Raw genomic sequence first — 17,582 nt, 5'->3', positions numbered from 1 at the left:
GCCTCGGGTTTTTATGGAGCCGCATCCTCCTCTTTCGTAACCCGACAATTCTAGAAGCTAGAAGCGGATTTATCATTTCTGCCTTTAGAGATTTATCGCTCGGGGGGAGAGACAGGGGAGAGAGAGAGAGAGAAGAGGCTGTTCTCCTCTTTATTCGATCTTCTTCTTTTTTTCTTTTTCTTTTTCTTTTTTTTTTTATTGTGTATCGGTGTTGGCTTCTTTTTTGGTTGTATCGGTACACGGTGTTCGTTGAACTCCTTTGGCCAGTGAATGAAATAGTTACGTGTGCCCGTGTAACCTGGATATTTGATTCCGAGAAGCGATTCTGAGGGATGTTTCTAGGAGTTTGGCGGAGTTAAAGGGAAAGTTTTGAGAAAAACAATTCTGAATTTCTGAAAAGAAGAAAAAAGTGATTTAAATTTTTTACCGAATGCTGTACTGACTTTTCAAAAGACACAACTGAATGTACAGGAAGGAAATGTATAATTGAAGCAACTGAATGCACCAGTTGAACGAGCGTTTTCAATAATTGGGAAAATTTGGACGATGAAAGAAATGAATTAGGGTTTAGATACTTTGAAAAACATATAAATTGTAATTAATGTAAACTGTGGTCAAATTTTATGAAGAAATTTTAAACAATGACAAATTATCGAAAGTGATTCTCATTCGAATAAATATGTGTAACTAATGTTTAAGTATCAAGTACTTACGTATCTTTGATTCATTTATTTCTTCTAATTCGTTAAATACAATAATTCGATTAAAATACAACTTCACTTGATCACACTTACGGAGTATATATATTTTTATTAAAAATGTACCGAATTTGCCTCGAGAAAATCTGGTCAGTTCAAATACAACGCATTGTTGAAGCGTCCTCTCCTGATAATTACATTCATCTCGTATGAACTCCAATAATCGATATTCTATTTGGGAGCCAATAATTTGACGTGAAAAATAACTCGGTCACTTATCAGAAAACGAGACTACAATTTCTTTCTAACTATCGATGATTTAAAAAAAAGAAAAAGAAAACAGTATTGTTAAAAATACCGAAAGTACATTTAACAAATACAAAAAAGAAAAAGAAGAGGATTAAAAGAATCTCGAAAAACTCCCTCGACAGTTCGGCGCTTTGTATTTAGTAATGCTGTTAATACGGTGAATGAAAATATTTTCCTTTTGTCTGTGTCAGAACGAACAGAAAGAGGTGGATACCCACAGCGAGGATGACGGTGAAAACGCGCGAACGAATCGAATAAAGCAGGAGGAATTACGCAGAAGGGTGGGGCCCGTGCCTCATTTACCATCACCCTATTCCAATAGCTCCGAGGGTGATATTAGCGATGACAGTGATGTTTCCCCCGCAGTTTCCCCCTTGACGCCTCTTCTCACGACTAATCAGCGAAAACGCAGTGGCGCCCTACAAAGGCAACAGCTCTTGGAAATTATTCAGGCGAACATGGAAAAGAATAATCTCAGTTTTCATACGTCAAGGTACGGCCTTTCGCGTTCAACCGTGCGGAAAATCGCGACATTCTCCTTGTTTTAAGGGGAAAAGAACGATAAAAGAGAAGAACGATAGATTTCTAATATGATTATCTCACTGGAACAATATTATTCTATTATTCTCTCGAACTGCAGTGTCTTCGGTGTACTAAGTAAAACAAGTTCAGTAGGAAAAATACAAATTAACACTTTAGGTACCGATAATACGTGCATAGTTGTAATATAAGAAATAAAGGATTTTTTTTTTATTAACACGTTGAATGCCACGGGGGTCACCGGTGACCGGCACTCAACTTGGCAGTGACGCCATGGGGGCCACCGGTGACCCCCGTCGCAATTAACATGCCAAACATTGTTATACACTGTAACTTATCTATTGCAGATAATATTTCAACATTACATGTATCGCATAATAGAAAATTCATCGTGGCGCCACGGACAATCCCTGTAAAATTGGCGTGGCATTCAACGTGTTAAATTAATACTAGGAGGAGCGGCCGGGTCAGAAATGACCCATTGGCAGTATTTACAACAAAAAAAATTGAATTTTCTGTCTGATAAGTATTATTGCTTGTAACGTCCTTTGTTTTCTTCGTGAAATGCGAAACAAATTTTTTAATTGGGTTTTACATTGCATAGAAATTCACTTTTGGAATTTTAAGTCACGTTTCAGTCATTTGTTTCTAGATCTATTGTAAAACTTCAAATTGAATTTCTAAGAAACTAACCACACGTACTATATTGATTTAGCGTCTTTTTGCAAGTATACCGAGAACATACAATATTTTTGCCGTACCATCTAGCACGACATATATACCGTGCACACGTTCTTTCTTCCTCCTCCCCTTCTTCTTCTTCTTCTCGCCGAAAAGAATACATATAATTAGAATAAATGCATAATTCCATCTGATTACTGTTCGAGAAGAGAATTACTAATGGAAGAAAACTTCGCACGTCTGTCAATCCAGGAAACGACATCAGAACGAGCAACTGCGCATTCCATCCCAAACCCCGCACGTCGAGCCTTCGCCTCACTACAATCAAGACTGTCGTTCACCGTCGGAATCTCGGCCTGCGGCGACAGCCTACCACAAGCCAACTCGGGAAAAGCCTCAGGGCTTCACGTCGTTCTCCAAGGTACCTGCGAAGTCACGGGGGAATCTGAGGAAGACGCGGACGCAGTACGGTCTTCAGAGGAACAACGCTGCTACGGTGCAACCGCCGCGAGCATACGTTCAACCGCAAGTTTTACCACGTACCATGACCAGTACGAACGCGTACGCGGATCAACAGACCAACGCCGCCTCCGCTGCCGCCACTGCTGCCGCCACCACTACCACCACCACCACCACCACCACTACCACCACCACCACCACCACCCCAAACGCGAATCGTAACGTCGGCAATCTGGCAACAAACAATCAGCATCCTATGAATCAGACCCCGCCGAGCAATCATAATGTACAACAGCGTAACGAGGCGACGCAGTTCGGTCAAACGCAGCAATGCGGCAAGTCGAGCAAGAAGCATCAACTGAAACACGCGACCAGGGAACAAGATCAGGCAAGAGCGATGGTCCAGGTCGTACGTTGGCTGGAACGAGAATTCTCGCAGAACGCGGCAGCGAGTACCGGTCGAAAGCACGTTCACGAGCACATTCATCATCATTACCATCATTACCACACGGAAGCTCTTGTATGATTCGACGCTCGTTCGGGAAATCTTCGCGCGGATGTAACGAGATGTTTGGATGATTGCGTTAATCCTCGAACGGTAGAATGGAAACTGAGTGACCTGTGTCGTATATTGAAGGATTTTTGTCTGGTTATTTGCTGTATGAAATCGACCGATTCGCTTTATGTATAAAAAAGATAGTCAACTGTGTATCGTTTTGTGTGTGTCTCTCTCTCTCTCTTTCTCTCTCTCTCTCTCTCTCTCTCTCTTTGTTCTTAAACGCATTTCAAGTTGTATCGACGATTTGTTTTTATCATATCGATTCCGCGGTTTACTGGTTTAAGTCCTCGATAAGAAGGTTAATCGTATAGTGTAATTGTATTTCAATGTTTGGACAGGGTTTTATTGAGGTATTTCAGTCTACAAGTTTGAGGATTAAAGTACCAAATTCGAAACATCCAAATACCAACAAGCAAACACAAATTTTGTTGATCTATTCCTACATTTTTAAACTACATTTGTTTGCGTAGCGGTTTGTACATTTTTATTCATTCGAATGTACTGAGTTCCTGCCGGGATGATGTTTTATAATTCCGGATGCGAGTAACGATTAATTAACGCGTCAGATAAACACCGGGCACCGTCATCGAGATTTTCTGATGGAAATTTATATAAGAGTCACACTGCCATGATTCGTTCTTTTTTAGAAAGAAGATTGTTATCAAGCCCGATTCGTATACAGTCGATCAATGACGAACCAAAGCGCGCGCTTTTAAAAACGACGAACCGGGAATTGCTTTGGTACGTGATAATTGATATTGGCTGAGCAATAATATATCGAGAAGTTTTATTCTTGAGACATGTAATCGTGTTCATCTTATCCTATAGGGATGGTTAGTTATTTATCTTATGGTATAGGTTGATCTTCCTCTTATTCCTCTTTCGGATCTCCAGGGCAAAACGAAAACACGGATAAACGTTTTCGTCACTTTGTTATAGTATATTGTAACGAAAAATCTAAGATGATACCAATGATCTATTGCTATACCGAAGTGCTTACTACGAAGGTTGTTATTTCCAAAATTTCTACAGTGTCTCGCTACTGTAAGCCTCGTTTTTGTACATAAACATATGTAAAATAATGAATTTCAACGATTTAATCGATAAATCTTTTTACGGACATTTTTCTTTTCTTTCTCTTTAGAACTTCTTGCATTGTGTTTTACAATTTATTGAACGAAGATTCTTTTGATTTTCCTTCGAATTTTAATCACATACGAAATTTCTCCCTTTTAATATGCGATATATATATATATTTTTTTTTAGTACAAAGTACAGGGATCCATTATGTTTCAGTGTAGAAATTTTATTTTAATTCGATAAATATGCGAACGATTTTATTTGTTGTAACGATTACTTTACAACAATTTACTCCATCTATTTATGATAAACTGCGTCATTTTAGACGAAACAGTATTAGTGCGTAACAATAAAAGTAACCACTATACAGTTGCATAGGGAATCAGTGTACGAATGAAATTCTTAAAAATTTCGGATACGCATGTAAAGTAGAAATTCACAGGAGCTAGAGATATTTTAGAGGCGTGACGTTCGAAAAACATAAAAAGAACTAAGGGACGGTATACTTACGTAAGAGACAAAGTGCTTTTCTGACTTGAGCTTCCTTGCTGAAAATTTGAGCAAAGTCTGAAGAAACAAAATGTCTATCGTTTTTTTTATGAGCGTTAAGCGGTTTGAAATAAATTTCCTTTGGACACTTTTCTTCGAAACAGTCTGTAATTCGACGAACGAAGTTTATTTATTTAACGAGAAACTATGAAATAAGTGAGGTGTATGTAAACATTTAGTCAAAATATCGAGAATATTGGGTGATTGCAAAAATTTTAACACGACTTTTATTATATAGCATTTAGATAAATATTTATCAATGGTAAAAATACTTTTGATATGTTACCAGTGAATTTTTCGGTATGTTGTATTTATTTGAATTTTATCGATACGATAATTTTTATAATTTAATTCACAATTTTTCAAAACACAATTTATGACTAATTCGAGATACAGAGTGTTCTTTCTAAATGTTTTGGTTATAGTGAAGTGTGATTTTCTTATACTTTTAATGTATTAAAGTTTTTGCGATCGCTCAGTATCTTTCTTGATTTGATATTCAGCGTTGTAATTTTTATGAAAACTAGTGTAGTTATTTTCATAGAGATTACAGCGTAAATCGATGGTGCTTCTATATTCCAACGAATACAATAGTTTACCCTGCAATGGTGTTAATCATCCTTTCGTTGCGTTTATACGGTATTTCTCGACAATACAAGAAAGTATTAAGATAATGTAATTGTAAGGAAACAATCATATGAAATTCGTGTTCGATTTTATTCTTGTCACAATTTTACAATTCATAAATATGAAAACTCAGAGAATTGATTTATTGCAATATTTTTTGCTGATTTTAATGTAGGGAGAGAGGATTTTAATTTTAATTGAAATTTTTAAAACAAGTCTAATTCCTCCTTTACGTTGAAGTATCGTTTATAATTATTCGAAGAACATTGAATTCTATTTTTGCTTCGTATCGTAAAATTGCTTAAGACGAATTTCTAATTTCAATTTCTATAAATAGATTTTACATACAAATGATATATTTTTTGCAATTTTTTCATATAAAATTAATTACAATATCATTCGAATGATTATAATCGACGCGAAATGAAAACCAAGCTTCAAGAATTAATGGAGGAAGTATTATGTGTACGTACCTCTTGAGACATAATGTTGGTTAGAAATGAGGTTTTCATAGATAAAAGAAAGGAATGGGAAAGGATAGACTTGTTAAGAGTGCCTTGTCATATCTTTGTTATTACGAAAGTATTAATTATCGAATCTTGTTTACGAAAGCACTTCCTTGAATTCCAATGAATCAGTTCAATATTAACGCAGCTGCAATAATTTTCACTGTAACGGTATATTATTAAACTACGTATTTTCTTTATATTATTTGGAAATGCATGATGCTTAGGATTTTAAATAACTGGAATTGTTACGGATATTTTTCTATCGGAGTACTGACGAAGGAGAGGATCATAATTATAATATTTATTAATTACAATAGATATTACTAACATTACGATTAGACACGACGACAATTGCTACTTTGTACATTTATAAGTCTCGGACAGTGATGCTGTCCAGAGACATGTAATTTTATATCGATCTTTGTAATCATTGTAGATATTTTGTGTAATGTATTTTTTATTGATATTTATTAAAACATGTTTTGATACCACATTATTGGAATTCACATTGAAATTCCTTCTCTGCAGAATGTTTTATGAAACAGACAAACAATAAAGTCTCGAAATTATTTTTACTTTTCTATCTACGTTTCATCTGTGCACCTTTTTTCTATTCTATTTTTTTCTATATAAAAATATTCCTAGAAATAGTTTGAAATTATATATAGCAGTTTTAAATTTAATATTTATGAAAAGAAGCCGGCAAGAATATACATCTTAATTATCTTACAAATGAATTTCGTAGAATCCGCTGATTTTTTTTAATGTTTGTGATTTAAACTAGGGGGCGTCATGGTAACCTATTTTAAATCGTGACATGGGCATGTAAACAAGCAAGATAATTATGACAATGGACGCACGTAGACGAGACAGAGAGCAAATTGGGTTATGTGGTGTCGATAGAATTTGGGGTAAATCGCCAACACGAATCGAAGAGTAAGATACTGCAATGTTCCTTACTAATTCCGATATCTGTATTATTTAAATTATTTTATCAATGTGAATGCCAATAATTTCGATGTTGTCACGTTTGTTTGCCACAACTAACATTGTTTGGTTACTATAAATAATGTGTACATGGTAAATGTTTTGTTGTTAATATAGCTCAGAAGAAGATGAGGAGATTAATAAATACAAAGATAGTATTATACCAAAGGATAGAAAAAGAAAACATGAGATGAAGAAAAAGGTACAGAAGCTATTCTCGTTGCTTTAAGTACTTTTTTATTAAATGTGAATATATGAGACCTATTTTATTATGTGCTTTTATTATAAACTATTTGACTATAGCAATGCTTCATTGTTCTTTTAGAAAAGTAAGAAATTAAAGAAGGAAAAGAAAGCTAAGAAGGAAAAAAAGAAGAAAAAGAAAAAGAAAAAGTCAGATACCAGTTCTGATACTGAGCCTGAAGAATTGGAGTGGGTAGAAAAGAATGGAGTTAATGATAAAACAAAAGTTAAGAGAGGATCAAGCTCAGATGACAGTGGAGATGAAAGCATAGTAGGGCCAGTTCAAAAACCACATGTGACGTTATCTGCTAAAGACTTTGGCAAAGCTCTGTTGCCAGGTGAAGGTGCAGCTATGGCTGCATATGTAGCAGAAGGAAAACGTATACCTAGGAGAGGTGAAATTGGTTTGACTTCAGAAGAGATTGCAGCATATGAATCTGTTGGCTATGTCATGAGTGGCAGCAGGTAACATACCCTTTTAAAATTATTTGCTGATGGAAATTATAAAACAGCAATAAAATTGATAGAAATATATTCTAATATTAACCTTATTTTTTTGTAGACATCGACGAATGGAAGCTGTTCGTATTCGTAAAGAGAACCAGATTTATTCAGCTGATGAAAAACGAGCGTTGGCTATGTTTAGTAAAGAAGAACGACAAAAGAGAGAGAATCTTATTTTGGGACAGTTTAGAGAGATGGTTAACCAGAAATTGGCTCAGGAACAGAAAAAAAAGTAATGTTATCATTTTGTATAAAAAATTTTGTTCATCTTATATGACTATGTATATAAAGACAATGAATACATGATCAAATATTTGTATACACGTATGTATACATACATTGAAGTACATGTAAATATATTAAATTAATTGATTATACATTATATAATACAAGAATTACTAATTAGGATCAAGTTAAACGTTTTAATTTTAAATTATTGATAACAATTTATTAGCACATACATCTTCATATAGAAACAATTACTATGATGTGTCAAGTTTATACTTTTTGATTGCTTTCCCAATCTAGCCATCCCCCAACATAGTTGTATGCACTGAAACAGAATAAATATATTTATTTAGAACAATACTAAAATATGTATATATTAAAATTTATGCTTAGCATATGAATACTTTTCATATCCAAGTTTTTGTATTTCTTCTTGAACCATGCCACTTCTTTTTCCAGATCTGCAGCTTAATATGATCTTTGTGTCCTTTGAAGGTTTTGTTTTATCAAACTTATTCTTAAAATCTTTTTCTGTAAGGCTCAACAAAGTATTTGCAACTTCTCCCACTATAGTAACAGAATTTAATAATAATTATCTAATTTTTTAAACAATAAAATTAAGTTGATCTAATGATATTGAAACACACTTGGTATATGAATGCTTCCAGGTAATTTTCCAGTTTCGTCAATTTCTTCTTTTTCCCTTACATCAATGATTAAAACACTAGTATCATTTTGAGCTTTTAAAATATCATTATAATGAACATTTAAAGATTTTTTGCCATCAGCAGACATTGTGTTAATATCAGTATTAAGAAGTGTTGAGGTTGATAAATGTACACTTGGTTGCACTAAAACACATGTTTGACACATCATAAATAAAATTGTATATTTACAATAAACAAATTTACAAAACATGTCAGTTCAAATTATAAAGTAGCTTTAAAATAGATCACAAAAGTGTGCAAATGAAAAGATATTTTCTATATTTTTTAAAAATTGTCAATAAGTGGCTTGACAGATATCTCTACTTTTTTTACTATTTTTTGTTTGTAAATTACCGTGACTAGAAAGTCTTCTGCATGAAGTGATTTTTAACAATTTGTGATAGACAAATGCTTCTGGTGTAAGATATGAATTATTATGTAACAATCTAGAAGAAATAAATTTACAAAACTGTTGCGATTTGTTAAAATTCATAATTAATTTATTAATGTTGAACATTTTTGGTTCGTCTGCAATTAAACAACATGTACTGTATGCAGGTTACTAAATTACGATATAGTAGACAGACATTGTAGCTATGGAAATGTTATAAGTTAAGCTGCGTTCTAAAGTAAATTTGTACTTTTCCAAGTACTTTACTATTTATTGCATCGAGTATTTTAAATGACCCAGTGCCAAGATATAATCGCATTTCTTCACAACGTGAAAGATAACGATACTGTCTGATATCAACTTTTACGGAGATAATTTTCTTTAAACACTGTTACATACTAATGAACGTGACTTAACCATTTATATCAAAGAATGATACCAACGAAATTTATTTTAATTCGATTCAACTTGAAATGGAATCTATGTGTTTGAAAATATTTAATTTGAATCAATAATTACTCGAAAATAAATTAGAAGTCTGTCGTAAGAATTTAAATTGCATATTTCAAAGATATAATGAACTTGGCATAAATTTCTTACTTTAGAATAAAATGTAAAAACATTTTGTTTTGTTGGTTGAAAAAGAAAGAAACTGTTACATCGATCGTAACAAAATATTTAAAAAAGGTATGGGGATGATATTCAGCGTACATTGCTTTTTAGTGATTCATCTATGGACGAAGAAAAAAGTTGGGAAAGTTTAGAAGAGTCAGGAAGAGCATATCCCGCTTTCGTATACGTCGCACCCTGATGAGGAATGCGGGAACTAGCAATTTTTATTTCTCGTGCGTGGAGCAGTAAAGTGTACTAATTTATTGAAATTATTACGACACTCATCCCGTTTTTGCACCTCCGCATAATGTGAGTAATCGGACAACAATTCGATAGGACCATCTGCTTGTATTTCGATAACGCGGCATGTGAAAAACCCTCGCTAGGAGAAGTTCGAGTATATTCTTTTGTTTATTTATACAGCCCTTCAAGTTCAGAAAGTTATAAAAATATTAAAGATCGCATGCAAAAGCTGCGTTCTCGAGTTTGCAACGTGCATATACTGATGAGTCGAATTCATGAGACCTCGAATACTTTCCCGCTACGATGTTACGCATCAACGAAAAATTCAATATCTCCGGATTATCAACATTCCAGAGTGTTGACACCTCTGTCAGAGTGCTCTGCTTTACCATTACTATAACATCACTATCTCTTTCTCGTACACGGTCTTCTCGTAATTCTCTCTTTCTTTCTCGTTTTCGAATGCCGCGTAGTGTCAAGTAGAAGAATGCATGAATAGGTTTACGTTACCAGTGGTTTTTAACATTCAGAGATGTAGAGTGATTAATCTGTGAGTATTGTTCGCATCTTTTTCGTTCGTCTTCTCGACCAGTTTCGAGGTGAAGTACTTAAATGAAATGTCTTCTAAAATCTTTTTATAAGGATAAGCATGCTAAAAATTCGAATTTTCTTGAAAGTGTGTAAAGATAAACCTTTATACGTGAAGTTTTGTAACGTTACACGTGCAAGTGTGCAAGGAATAGGTGAAATTAAAATAAAGTAATCTTTATTAAATCGATTAATTTATTAATATGATATTAATATTAATTTATTAACATGTGCCTAAAGAGATGAAACGTAAATGCACTGGTTCTTTTGGAGCAGTTGTTAGAAACTAATTTTGATATTGTGTTTGCAGATAAAATAAAAAAGGTGTAAATGAAAAAATAGAAAAATGAGTTCTCTGCAACAAGGTAGCAGATTCTTGCCTTTTTCAAATAATAATATACAGAGGAAGCAACTATCAATGCAAGGTATAATTCTGTAATATATGTACTTTAAACTATTAAAATATTTCAGAATAATGAAATTCATATATGTAATTAAAAATTGTGTACCTCTTCTAAACTTTTTTCAAATGTATTTCATTTGTAAAATATTGTAAACTCAACATTCTTCAAAACATGTGCAATGTATATTTGATAGGTGGTCTTCCACAAAGTTTGAGTGGCAGTGAAACTGATGTTTCAACATCAAATGAGAATTTAACCAATGAAGATCGCTATGTTATAAGACACACAGCTCGCCAAGAACCTCAAGGTCAAGAGAATCAACAGCAAAGTCCATCTAGATCTTCCAGTCATAAAGAAAATATACCAAATATACAAGTAAGTATGACTAAATTCATTCATTACATATTTTTACATAACATTTTTAATAATTTTACCAACTGTAATTTATACTTTTAATTGTATACATGTATAGTGTTTTCACATTTTTCATCTGTTGAAGAATTGTAGTCACTTTTATCATATATTTTTATTTTATTCTTGTCTTTGTAATAAATGGTTGTTTTTTAATACCAAATTACTCACCTATATTATTCTTACATACACTATTATTAAGTTACATAAGTGCAAACTATTTTATTGCAATCCAGGGTAATCTGCTCAACAGAAACAGTTTGAAGGACAGTTTGACTGGATCAAACAGAAACAGTTTGAAAGAGAATTTGAATGGTTCCAATCGAAATAGCCTTAAAGACAGCATTAATGGTTCTAATAGAAATAGTTTGAAAGATAATTTAAGTAATCGTACCAGTGTAGGCTCCAATAGAAGTAGCTTAGATGTATCTACAAGCTCCTACAATACACTTATTATACACAATGCTAATGATGACAACTCATGGGTACCATCTGGAAGGTAATAGAAATTTCCTAGGAGTAATTACAAAATATCTGCAAATTTGTCATAAATGTTTAACAAGCACTAATTATTTAATTTTAGGTTATCAGGTGTAGTAAGAGAGCATGGAGATATGGGTTACTTGTATTGTGATGGTGGTGGAAAAGGACATTCAAACAGTCCTACTATGCAGTCTTTATCAAATTTATCTCATGAAGACCATGTTTATGAGCAACCTAGTAATGGAGGATGTCAAGAAATTACAGACATACCAGATGATTATCTTAGTCAGTCACAGGTGATTATTTTATTAGCATTATAATGAAACACATTAATGCTTGAGATTTCTTTTAATTAAACATTATTACATATTCTTGCAATGAACTTTGTTGAACATGATTGTTCTTTCATTAGTATTATTTTATTTGGTTTAAACCAAGCAGGTATTAAAACATCTTGCAAAAGAAGTTAAAGTACCATCATACAGTAAGTTAACAAATAATGGAGGAAATATTGATATGAGAATGAGAGATGCTGACAGAGGGAAACAAAATGATAGCGAGTCAGAAGATCGACCACCGCCTTCATATATGTCTGTTTTGTTACCTTTAAAAAATAAATCTCGACTTCTTGGACCAATGGAAAAATTGACGCTATCAAGATCACAACCTGACCTATCTAGAATTGGCAAACCAGATATTGATAACTACAATTTACGCACCACTTCTCCACGGTGAATTAAATAAAACGATAATTGAAGATAGTTAACGTTTAACAATTGTTTATTATAGATAATATGTTGTTCTTTATATTTTTATAGACCTCAGACCAAAGGAAGAGAGGAAACAGAATCTGCAAGTGGTGAAATTTGGCCGCCATCTGAAATGATACAGATCATAATCCAAGAAAACAGTGCCTTAAAATTAGAATTAGAACGGTGTTATAGTAAAGTTGCTAAATCTCAAAAATTGGAACAAGAAATCGCAAAGGTACATAGGGCTCATGAGGAATTGGCGGCATCTAGTGAACGAAGAGAAAAACTGGAACGAGCTGCTAGATTGAGGTTACAAAACGACTGCAGACGATTAACCGAATTAAATCGTGCATTAAGACATGAATTAGATTTATTACCAGCACCAACCGGTAGTCCGTCGATCGTGGAATCTATGAGGAAGGAATTAACTCAACGAGAGTTATTGATTGGCCAATTGATTACGCAAAGTATGCTTTAACATTCATTATTATACTTGTTATGTACAGTATATTTTAGTATCCATTGATATTTAATTCCTATTGACATTATAATTTTATTCCAATAATTGTTCCTTTCTAACCAGTAATTTTTATTTTAGATAAAGAATTAGCCGCAGCGAAAGAAAGACAAGAAATCGAATTGGCAGCACAACGAGCGACGTTACAGGAACAACGTACACACATAGATATTTTAGATACTGCTCTTACTAATGCACAAGGCAATGTGGTGCGCCTGGAAGAAGAGGTAATTGTTTTGTTTTTTCGTTTTAAAGCAAGTTGCTCTGATGTCTTGCAAAACTGTTCGTTATAAACATTTTTTTCACAGTGTCGGAAAAAACAAGTATACGTAGAAAGAGTAGGTCAACTTCAACGAGCTTTGTCTTCTCTTCAAGCGTCTAGCGACAGAAGAGAAGAAACAGAAAGACAATTAAGAGGCCAATTGGAACGAGAATTAAGAGAAGGTGGCGGCGGTGGCGGAGGTGGTGTTAACGGTAATGAGCAATGCTCCAATGGAGAAACGATCGCAGAATTAAAACGACGAATACGTGAAAGAGACGAAAAAATTATGTCACTCGAAGGTGATGTTGCGAAGTGGGAGCAACGCTATCTGGAAGAAAGTGCACTAAGGCAAGCAGCAATTGATGCAGCTAGTCTACCAAAGTAGGTTTCCACGCTTAAAAATTTTTGATTTGCTATACATACATTAATTGTAATCTATTTTCCTTATTAAATAATCAGAGACGCTAAGATAGCTGCGTTGGAAAAAACCAGTCAGGACGCCGAGAAATTAATTGCTGAAGCACGTTCCGAGAAAATGAGACACATGGATGAAGTACATGCTGCTCAGAAAAAATTGGCTGATCTTGAATCTAGGTAACATTAACATTATTTCTCATATATATACATATTATGTATAAAACTAATGGAAGTTTTTTGTGTTACATAGAATGAAAGATCTAGAATCAAAATTAGCTGAAAGAGATGCGATGATTAGAGTCCTTCAGAAACATACCTATGACAAGGATAGCAGTAGCAGTAGCGGTGTTGGTAGTTATCCTGCCGCTCATTCGTCTCATTCAAGCACATCAGCGGACCATCATACTGCGCTTACAAGCACGCCAGAACTTGGTAAAAGAAACATTTCCATGAAAAATCTATCGATCTACTAATCGGTCATCCTTTAATTATGGTTTTTATATGTAACAGTAAGCAGTGTATTGGGTGGTGGCAGTGGTTACGGAAGCACTGGTTCATACAGTGTTACGGACAGTTACAAGTATAGAAAGCAAGGCAGCTTCGAGCAAACGAATAAAAGTCTCGATGATCAGTTAAAAGAACTAGACTCCCAGCTACTTAGTAAGGTATGCAAGATCCAAGTAAACGTATAATTGGTAAACGTAAAAATGATCTCGCGGCAGTAAAATTAATTTTTTACATCGGCTATGTAGAAAATAGCTAAAAGTCGAATCTTATTAGTCACTTCACAGTCATTTTTCACAGAATTTTGTTTCTTTTTTCTATGTACTCTGCGTTCAACGTAATGTTTTTTTTTTTGTGACGTTCAGTTCTTTAGCGTTTACTTTAGCTTTATAGCTACGGAAGACTATGAAAATATTACAGATGTACGGTCAAAGGTATTTCAATGTTATATCTGAGTTAGTAGTGTGAACGAGAATAGTTGATATGTTTTCTTTTTTTCTCCTTTGGACAAAATTGTTTTAATTACTTTGGACGTGTATTTTCACACGTGTACTATATTTTAAACGAGGGTCATAATGATATCAAGAGGTTAAGATAATAGTAAATCTACGCTATTACACATCAACTATTCTTATCTTGTGTTTACTGTTGCCATTATTTGCACAACGATGTGCGTCATATTAATTCACTTTTTTTTAACGAATTTTTTATATTTTTTTTTTATTTTGCATTGTTAGCGAAATATATACAGAGTAAGCTTTTTTCATTTAAAAGAAATTCGTTTCAAAGCTTACACTTTATTAAATTCGCACGATGCATAGTGAAAAGCACATTTTACCCGCGATAACACGAAAAAACATCACATCTACCGCATCATAAAACTGCCATATCATAAAAAAAGCAAACTCTGTATAAATCATAAAACAATATAATACATAGATGATATGTAAAGAATGCATTTGCTACTCGTTTTTTATTTAAAAACTCAGTAAACTGTATTTTCACTAATACAAATCTTTGTGTGCCATTGATTTTTCGTTTTACAATTAACTACGTATTAATCGTGTTTTGCAACGTGTTTGGTTTATACGTTAAACAAAAACAGCAACAAAAAAAAAAAAAGAGAACGTTCCTGCTCTCCCTCTTAATCCAAACTAAACCACCCCGAAGCCCAGTCCCGAGTGATCCCTGAGTGTGCATGCGCTGTTGTGGCGAGCACTAACCTCTTTTCCAGGTCCCGGATCTCCTCTCCAACGAAGCTGTGTTTTTCTCTTGTTTCAGCGGGCACTTTGCTGTTTTCCAGGATTCTCTAATCCAGGCACTGCGTCGCGAAAAGGAAAAATACCCAAGCCATTATTGGCGGGTGTAGATAGCACAGGTACCTCGAGCACTGCCTCGAGCAAGAGTCGCCTGTTGGACGACTCCGGTGGCGAAGTCTCGCCGAGTATCATGGAATTCGCGAGCGCAGCCTCTAGGCTGAAAGGCACTGTATCGAGATTGTCAGACGGTAAGCCTGAAGACATGATGCTGCTGGAGAAACAGGGCAGAAGCTCGCAGAGGCAGAGGATGCAAGAGGGCGAGCCACGTCGCGCGGGCAGCCTTCCTCCCAGTTCGTTACCGCGGCCACCGAAGAATATGAAATCGACTGGTTCTTCTCGTTACTGTCGGCTAAGCGACACGGAGACACGCAAGAAATCGGACCCAGGCCCGGCACTCGACTCCTCTGCGAGTATGAAGGTACGCGACGCGAGCAACTGCACCATCGAATACGGCAGATTCGACATGAAGGCTCAGCGTCGAAAGAAATCGTCCGCCACGGAATCATTGGTTACGAACAACTCTCTAAAGAAGCCGTCTTCCACGATTAGCCACGAGTACGAGCGCCTACAGGGCGAGAACGTTCGCAAGAAACAGCCTTCGAATTCAGATACGAAGCATAGGGAAATGCAGAGCCGCTCGCTGATACCGCCGCCGTCTCGTCGTATCGGGGAGTACGGTCGCCTGAGCGAGGGTACCCTGAGGAAGCAGACTGGTTCACGGGGACAGAGCACCGGTAGCACGGTGAGCAGCAAGAGCGGAGGACGCGATTCTGGAGGCACTGCTAGCAGCGAGGCTTCCACGTCGTCGTTGCCTCCATCTAAGGCGAGATCCATACCGCGTCCGAGCAACTACCGCATTCAGTTTTAATTTATACCGTTCGGAACCGGGTTAGTCTTCCCAATCGACAGAAAAAAAAAAAGTGTCCTTGGGGACGAGATATTCTTCTAAGAGGAATCGCGGATAGTATAACGAGCGATCAGAAGGATACATATTTCCGTATTTTATCTTCCATGTACGAGAATCTTTTTTTTTTTCCTACCAAATTGTTTTGGTACACACGTTTGTTCCACTGTCTCGAGTGTTTTATTTTTTTTCGCGCGTTTTCGACGAACGACACGATATTGTTCGATCCGAGTGGGGATGTTCACCGGTAGAATCGAACGATATACGAAGTTTGGGAGGCAGTTTGGGGATGAACGAGGAAAGGCAAAATCAAAAGGTGCCTCTGCTTTATCCTCCAGCAGTTTAGCTCTCGCAACTATAGAATCCTAATGTACGGTCGCGCGAGCGACACGTGAAACACAGCCATAATATTAAACGAAGCGTTTGTTCCCTTCACTACCATTTATAAACGGAGAAGCGAAGCTGATCGCGTGACTATAGCGAGGAACACGGTATATCGTTGCGTAGCGATAGTGCATGACCTAGTCATTACCAAAGTAACTCTTCTGTTATGAAAACGGAATTGATTTCCTCTCGTTTCATATGCACCGTGCCTACGTCTAGGAACACTGCGGCCTTGTCAAATAATATATATTCGTATTACCGCGCGGAAACGAAGTGCCTTTGTTTAAAGACTGCGTGAAGAAACAAGAAAAACAAAAAAAAAGAGAAAGAAAGAAGGGTCGGTACAACTAGGAGTAAGACGTACGTTCAGGAACTTTTAGAATTCGGGTAGAACGGGTGTTCTTTGGATAAAAAAAGAAAAAGAATCGAGCGTGTGGCCATCGAACGACGGCCATATTGTTATTTTTCGAAGTTGTATTTTTTACTCTTCCGCCACAAATATCGCATTTCTGCGCGTGCCTTATGAAAGCATTTCTCCCGTTCTTTTTTTTTTTTTTCAAACGTATCTTTAAGATCGTTTCTTGTTTGGAAACGTTATAAAGATACCTAGATGAGATAACCCAGTCGGTTTCGCTTTTTTATGGGAAAAGCGAAACTATGGAAAAGGCGTACGAAAATTCGATTGTCCGGATGCACAGCGAGGGATTCGAT

At 35.5% G+C, this 17,582-nt stretch overlaps 4 protein-coding genes across 4 annotated transcripts in view; 3 read left to right on the top strand and 1 right to left on the bottom strand.

Annotated features, from left to right (window-relative positions):
• LOC108572546 overlaps nt 1–3,213 on the top strand; it is a 13,878-nt gene extending 10,665 nt beyond the window's left edge. Inside the window, exons 4-6 of the mRNA XM_017934802.1 lie at nt 1,192–1,500; nt 2,481–2,745; nt 2,806–3,213. Of these exons, the coding sequence (XP_017790291.1) occupies nt 1,192–1,500; nt 2,481–2,745; nt 2,806–3,213 (982 nt within the window). The remainder of the gene's footprint in view (nt 1–1,191; nt 1,501–2,480; nt 2,746–2,805) is intronic.
• A 3,641-nt stretch (nt 3,214–6,854) lies between these two features.
• On the top strand, nt 6,855–7,981 carry LOC108572540 (UPF0396 protein CG6066). Its single transcript, XM_017934792.1, has 4 exons — nt 6,855–6,947; nt 7,116–7,200; nt 7,324–7,706; nt 7,804–7,981. Exons 1-4 carry the CDS (start codon nt 6,856–6,858, stop codon nt 7,979–7,981), a joined length of 738 nt encoding a protein of 245 aa, XP_017790281.1. The 5' UTR covers nt 6,855.
• Nucleotides 7,982–8,243: 262 nt separating this feature from the next.
• On the bottom strand, nt 8,244–9,257 carry LOC108572541 (heat shock protein 67B2-like). Its single transcript, XM_017934793.1, has 4 exons — nt 9,005–9,257; nt 8,621–8,824; nt 8,378–8,540; nt 8,244–8,298 (listed from the first exon to the last, which is right to left on the bottom strand). Exons 1-4 carry the CDS (start codon nt 9,195–9,197, stop codon nt 8,244–8,246), a joined length of 615 nt encoding a protein of 204 aa, XP_017790282.1. The 5' UTR covers nt 9,198–9,257.
• Nucleotides 9,258–9,925: 668 nt separating this feature from the next.
• On the top strand, nt 9,926–16,451 carry LOC108572530 (angiomotin-like protein 1). Its single transcript, XM_017934782.1, has 13 exons — nt 9,926–9,992; nt 10,825–10,939; nt 11,112–11,293; nt 11,566–11,828; nt 11,913–12,108; nt 12,254–12,543; nt 12,631–13,031; nt 13,163–13,308; nt 13,390–13,724; nt 13,803–13,937; nt 14,011–14,192; nt 14,271–14,425; nt 15,546–16,451. Exons 2-13 carry the CDS (start codon nt 10,861–10,863, stop codon nt 16,449–16,451), a joined length of 3,270 nt encoding a protein of 1,089 aa, XP_017790271.1. The 5' UTR covers nt 9,926–9,992; nt 10,825–10,860.
• The last annotated feature ends 1,131 nt before the right edge of the window (nt 16,452–17,582 follow it).

This window comes from Habropoda laboriosa, unplaced genomic scaffold (genome assembly GCF_001263275.1).
Source record: "Habropoda laboriosa isolate 0110345459 unplaced genomic scaffold, ASM126327v1 scaffold129, whole genome shotgun sequence".
Classification (NCBI taxonomy): domain Eukaryota; kingdom Metazoa; phylum Arthropoda; class Insecta; order Hymenoptera; family Apidae; genus Habropoda; species Habropoda laboriosa.
This window is presented reverse-complemented; position numbering and strand designations above follow the sequence as displayed.

Coding starts and splice junctions, on each gene's coding strand:
- LOC108572540 (XM_017934792.1), top strand. CDS start 6,856: ATGACAATGGACGCACGTAGACGAGACAGAGAGCAAATTGGGTTATGT. Junction 6,948..7,115: donor TCGCCAACACGAATCGAAGA/GTAAGATACTGC, acceptor TTGTTAATATAG/CTCAGAAGAAGATGAGGAGA. Junction 7,201..7,323: donor AACATGAGATGAAGAAAAAG/GTACAGAAGCTA, acceptor TTGTTCTTTTAG/AAAAGTAAGAAATTAAAGAA.
- LOC108572530 (XM_017934782.1), top strand. CDS start 10,861: ATGAGTTCTCTGCAACAAGGTAGCAGATTCTTGCCTTTTTCAAATAAT. Junction 11,294..11,565: donor AAAATATACCAAATATACAA/GTAAGTATGACT, acceptor ATTGCAATCCAG/GGTAATCTGCTCAACAGAAA. Junction 11,829..11,912: donor TCATGGGTACCATCTGGAAG/GTAATAGAAATT, acceptor ATTTAATTTTAG/GTTATCAGGTGTAGTAAGAG.
- LOC108572541 (XM_017934793.1), bottom strand. CDS start 9,197: ATGTTCAACATTAATAAATTAATTATGAATTTTAACAAATCGCAACAG. Junction 8,541..8,620: donor TGGAAGCATTCATATACCAA/GTGTGTTTCAAT, acceptor CTGTTACTATAG/TGGGAGAAGTTGCAAATACT. Junction 8,299..8,377: donor CAAAAACTTGGATATGAAAA/GTATTCATATGC, acceptor ATTCTGTTTCAG/TGCATACAACTATGTTGGGG.